Here is a 6,073-nt window from a genome sequence, read left to right as displayed (position 1 = left end):
AGACAAATGTACTACTCTTTCTAATATTTTAAGAAAAAATAAAAATTAAAAAATAAACAGGAAGAAAAAAGTAGAGGAAGGGCACATTATACCATTCTCTCCTATATTTTTAAATATATTTTATTGATTTTTTACAGAGAGGAAGGGAGAGAGAGAGAGTTAGAAACATTGATGAGAGAGAAACATCTCCCACTGGGGATGTGACCGTAACCCAGGTACATGCCCTTGACCGGAATCGAACCTGGGACCTTTCAGTCCACAGGCCGATGCTCTATCCACTGAGCCAAACTGGTTTCGGCGATTCTCTCGTATTTTAATAGTTTTTGGAATGCCAATAATATGATGATTTTAATCTTTGGCAAAAGAAAACAAAAAACTAGAAAAAACCAAATGTCTACCAATCAGCCTACGTCTGGTAATAAACTTGTTTTCTTCGATTTCTAAAGTTATTGTGGGAGGTCAGAGTAGGACTCTCTTTGATACCGAGCTAGAAAGGAAAGGGAAATGAGGATTTAAGCGGCTCTACTGTGTGACAGACACTATGCTCAGCATATTTATCCACGCCTCCAAACCTTCACAGCAACCCTACAATTCAGAAAGGTTACTGAATTGCCTAAAGACACAGAGTTAATACATGGAAAATCTGGAATTAAGTTCCAATACCCTTGATTTATATCTCCATCATGCTGTATTCTTGACCATTATACTATCTAGCATTCAATAAATGATTAATGTTTTCATTTTCAACAGCACTTCATTTACATAATATTTGTTAGTAACTATAGCTGTTCAAAACATAACCAGTGTTTGACTTCAGTTAAATATATACCACTTGATGGATAACTACAAAGCATCAGGCCCAATCTTAATATATACCTGGGCATAGCTTTTGTCCCTAAGGCCAGATGTAGAGAGCCTGTATGTGTGTAGAGAGAGTCTGTCCCCTCCCCCTGCCACTGATGATTTTGGGGGCAATGTTCAAATGTCAAACAAGCATATCTTAGAACAGATAAAGCATGGCCATTTCCTCAGCTTCCCCCTGTACTGTCTTATTATTTTGTCTTCTCCCAAGTTCTTAGAGGAGCATGTATTATTTTCCCAATCTTGCCAAACTCTCTTCTCTTCCTTTTAAATAAATAAATAGAAAATTTCCTTTAAGTATGATTCTCTCTTCCCTTATTACCACATACACTCTTCCTGGAAGATAGCATAATAATCTAACCAACTCAACATATTTGTCTAAAGAAGTCTCTAAGTATCACTATGAATCCATATAGTCCTATCCTATTAATGGACAGATTCTGTGTTCTAACAGCAAACTGCACAGGGGAAGAGGCTTTCAATAAATGCATTTGATGATAACCTCACTTCCTAAAAAGCTCATGAAAATTCACTAGTAGAGTCTGTACTTTGCTCACACATGTGAAAGGGAAAAATGTCTTCTTACCTGGCTTCTAACAACAATGGAGCAGAAAACCATTTTGTCGTAAGAGAGGTTGTAATGGCTTTTGAATCTGCCTTTACTAAGGAAAACAGCCACAGTCCAGTGAATACAATCAGAAGTCCCATTTTACAGCAAACCCCTAAAAGAGAAAAAAAATGTTTTGCTACAAGGAACTGTTTAAACCTCAATCTTAATACTTAGAGACATAAAATAACATGAATATTACAGAAATAGAAATGCTTCCTAAATATAATGGCCCTACTATCTACATCAAGCATGTCAAACTCGTGAGGTATGTGGCCTGTCAGCCACAAGTCTGACATGCTTGATGTACATAGTTCAACAGATATTTGCTGAGTAACGGACACAACATGACTACCCACCATAAACTGCTTTCAGCTAAAAGAGTTTTAATTTCAGACTATCCTTTGTGGTTATTTTAGGTCACTTGAGTTTGTAAAGCCGCCATGCAGACCTTCCCTGAGCTTGTCAGGTATAGTATATGGCCCCTTTTCATCCACAATTATAACTTCTAGCCTCCAAAACTGTAAGACAATCAATTGTTGTTGTTCTAAGCTGCCTGGTTGTGGTATTTTGTTATGGGAGCCCTAGGAAGCTAATATGATGGGTCTCAAAGTAAACTCAAGGTAGGTTCTGAAACAAGGAAATGTAAGAAACTCAACCACAAAATAAAGAAGCTGAGGTCACTAGTAAATTGGCACAGCCATAAAATGCAGGCCACTTGGACTCTCAGGAGCAGCCTCCTCCAGCACACGGAGAGCCTCAGAGAAAGGTCTCCAGCTTCAGACTTCTTTGATCTGATTTTTCATTCCTAATCAGACTCCCGTCTGAGCTCTCTGTAAGTCAACATCCAAGTTCCACCTGTCTCCTGAAGGGAATGAGTGTGGGAAACACTAAACCAAACTTGTGCTTCTGAGCATTAACATCTGGAAAGGCTGGTTGGTCCCAGCTCCTCAATACTGGCGGTAAAATCTATTGTTGGAGGCCCTAGCCTGCTTGGCTCAGTGGATAGAGCTAGAACATCGGCCTGTGGACCAAAGGGTGGGTCCGCAGGTTCGATTCTGGTCGAGGGCACGTATCTTGGTTGCAGGCTCCTCCCCGCCTGGCCCAGGCTACAAGCAGGAGGCAACCAATGATGTGTTTCTCTCACATCAATGTTTCTCTCTCTGTCTTTTCCTCTCTCTAAAAGATCAATGGGAAAGTATCCTCGGGTGAGGATTAACAAAAAAAAAACACAATAAAGTCTATTGTTGGGGAAGACAGTCCATATTGCAGGCCACCAGTTAGTATCTTTCTTTTAGAAAAAGCATTATCACTTATGACATCATTCTGTTCATATAACACACAATATCGCTAAAGGGCAAAGGGCAAAAGCAAAATACATTCTATCAAATAGAAAGTTGCTTTTACGTGGGTTTTAAGTTCAGGCTCTGCCAGCTTCTTTGGAAACAAAAAATATGAACATCCCATTTATAAATCAGTATTTTTAAGCAATCAGTATTTTCAGACTAGAGCTAACCAAACTAGACTTTTGACAATGAAACCTACTAGCAGTGTGGGGGAGGGAGCTGCTGGAGGGAGGTTGCAGAGAGGATAATGTAGGGCCCTTTCTGAATCTGGCAGAAGCTACCAACATTTCCCACAGAAGTGCAAAGGAGGACACCAACTTTCACAGTTTCAGGCCACCCCAACTCAGGGCATTAATAGACACCCTCCCCCACAAGCCTGCCTGATAGAAAAAAACAGCATCATGGAAAAGAGAAAACATTCCAGATCAATTCCTGAGTTTGCTACTTACTAGCAGTTTAACCACAAGCATGTTACCTAATAACTTCTTTGGCCCTTAGTTTCCCAGTCTCTAAAATAGGAGTAACAGTATCTGCCACACCAGGTCCCTGTGAAAATGAAAAAGCAATATGAACATCACTGCATAAAGTGCCAAATACTATGCCAGACTGTTCTAATAAAATACATCATCATGGAAAAAAACTAAAAACTATCTTTAAATTACAGAATAATATATCACCATTATTACATGGTCTCAAAAATATGCCTTGAAAACCTAAACTCTGTGGCTAGGGAAAAAATAAAAATAAATCCTCCCCAAAGTCACTAAATTTATAAACTGGCAAGAGCATCTGAACTATTGAACAATAGTACATGATGCCCATATGTATGGCTTTTCCGGAAGGGGTCCGGTTGTGTCATCCCCCAAAGGCAGATGATTCCAGATGAGAAACTGGACAACACTGCACAGTGGTGTTACAGGAACTGAGGAAGCATTAGCCTTTAATGAGCAATCACTCAGGGTGGAGCAGGGCAGGTGCTTTGCAAACACTGCAGTTCCTTGAGGGTGGGAGCAGCCATGTCTACCCTGTTCACCACAGCAACAGCGCCTGGCAAACAGTAGATACGCCATGAATATGCTGCATCCGCACTAACGTTCCTGCTTAAAAATAAGAAAATGGAAGCTCAGAGAGGCTGAGTAATCTACAGCAATGCTTTGAACCCACATCTGCCAGCTTTTACAAGTTCTCTACCATGCTCTCTCTTCTGGTTCTCTGTTTTACAAGGGCTAAGAATTCAAACTGTGCAAAGCCAGACTGAGCAAGGTGCTTTCTTGTGAGACCAAGGGCAAGCACAAGGATTTTCTAGGGAATGAGGTCTTGGGACACAGGAGGCTGAGAGAGGAGCAGTTTTAACTGAAACCAAGGGCGTGGGTCTGAAGGTGGGAACAAAGTAAACCATCCAACCAGCCTAACAGACCCGTCCTGAGGCTGGGCCCCTCGACAGCTGGCAGCATTGCCTATCACTGTCATATGCCCAGCTGACTGCTCAGAACACGGGGAACTGTCAAAACAAAATAAATAAGTGCAGGCTTCATTATTAAGGGTTAAATGAAAGAAACTTGAAAGAAAGAAGAGTGACACCAAGAGCAAAGACAAAAAAAAATTTTTTTTAATAAAAAAGAGCAACAGAAGTTCTTGGGCAACGTATACACCCTTATAGATGAGAAAGGGAGGAAAGGTACTCATTAGAGAGCCTTCCAACTTTGGCCCCACTTCCTTGGTTCCACAGAATACCAGAGGAAATGGCTGTCTAGCAGCAGTCACCAACCTTTTGGACCTTGTGGATCAGTGGTCCGCGGATCACCAGTTGGCAACCGCTGGTCTAGAGAAGCAAAGGTAAGAACCTCACTGAAGTGGACTTTTGTTTGAGGATGCCTTCATTTTACAAGATCCCTTATCACTCTGACCTTATTGGTCTTTAAATGTTGTTTATAAAGATGAATAGTCTGAGAAACAACAGCTGTCAGCAGCTGCAATGTGGCATGATGGGTAAATTAAAAAACACTCTTTAGAAAGTCCTAGGCCCAGCCCTGGCCGGTGCTCAGTTGGCTTGAGCGCTGTTCTGTACACCAGAAGGTTACAGGTTCGATCCCCATTTGGGGTGTGTTCAGGGGACAATTGATTCTCTCTCCCCCTGATTCTCTCTCATCAATAGAAATACAGCCTCGGGTGAGGATTAAAAGAAAAAGTTCTAGGTCCGCTCAGTGGATAGAGCGTTGGCCTGTGGACTAAAGGGTCCCAGGTTCGATTCTGGTCAAGGGCACATGCCTGGGTTGTGGGCTTGGTCCCCAGTAGGGGGCATCAGGGGGCAGCCGAACAATGATTCTCTCTCATCATTGATGTTTCTCTCTCCCCCTCTCCCTTCCTCTCTGAAATCAATAAAGAAAAAATTTTTTTTAAAGTTTTAGGTCCAAATGTATCATCTGTAAAATCTACTCTGTGGCCTGTTTTTCTCAGTTTAAATTAAAGACACTATCTCTGGATCTACAGTAAGATATTAGAAACATTAAGATTTATAATATGGGAATGCTTTTCACTTTTTGGAAAACAAAAAAGGCATAAAATTATGTCATTGCCAACTTTTTCTTCTTCCATTGTTAAACTGAAATAATAGCTAATAAACTCTTAAACAACTCACATCCTGCAAGTGTAGAGATGGCCATCTGTGTTTCAACATATATCCTAATAGGAAAAATATTAGGACGTACCCTTTCCTAAAAATAACTTGACTTCTCAAATAATTAAACTTAATATACGTGTATACCTATTACAAACCATTTATTGTGAACCATATAAATCTATCCATGATATGAAAATGATCACAGGTAGCTTCAGAAAAGAAGTCTAATAGAATTTTCTCGAGTTCCATTTATTCCCCTGATGTTAAATGTGCATTGTAAAAGTGACATGCTACTGCACAACGCAATGTTCATTTCCTTTAATAAAAAATGAGTTTCAGCTAAGTTTATCAAAAGCAAGCTAAAAAGAAAGGTTACAATCATCCCAAATTTTGTAATGTTGCTAAATCGCTTTTTAAAATGCCTTCAAACCCCGCACTAAAACTAGCCAGCAAGTGTATGACGGATGTTGCCAAAATAGTGTAGCACAAAATATGGTAGTTCTCCAATCTGGCAAGAAATGCAAAGCAATCTAGAGTCTGGCCAAGGACCAAGAACAGGTCACATCCTCCACCTGCGGCCCTAGCACAGGCCTGGTGTCCCCCGGGGCTCCCGCACTAGGAGTCGAACCGACCACCCAG

At 40.7% G+C, this 6,073-nt stretch overlaps 1 protein-coding gene across 4 annotated transcripts in view; it reads right to left on the bottom strand.

Moving 5' to 3' along the window:
• The window catches only part of UGGT1 (UDP-glucose glycoprotein glucosyltransferase 1), a 160,754-nt gene extending 157,377 nt beyond the window's left edge, over positions 1-3,377 (bottom strand). For 2 of the 4 annotated variants that reach the window (XM_006754768.2, XM_006754770.2), the window contains exons 1-2: positions 3,264-3,373; positions 1,448-1,583 (exon numbers count right to left, since the gene is read on the bottom strand). In XM_006754768.2, the coding sequence (XP_006754831.1) occupies positions 1,448-1,569 (122 nt within the window). In that variant the 5' untranslated portion in view covers positions 1,570-1,583; positions 3,264-3,373. Of the gene's footprint in view, positions 1-1,447; positions 1,584-3,263 lie in introns of all 4 variants that reach the window. The other 2 variants (XM_006754769.2, XM_015571681.1) reach the window with 2 other exon arrangements.
• Between the last annotated feature and the right edge of the window lie 2,696 nt (positions 3,378-6,073).

Source organism: Myotis davidii, unplaced genomic scaffold, assembly GCF_000327345.1.
Source record: "Myotis davidii unplaced genomic scaffold, ASM32734v1 scaffold113, whole genome shotgun sequence".
Classification (NCBI taxonomy): Eukaryota; Metazoa; Chordata; class Mammalia; order Chiroptera; family Vespertilionidae; genus Myotis; species Myotis davidii.
This window is presented reverse-complemented; position numbering and strand designations above follow the sequence as displayed.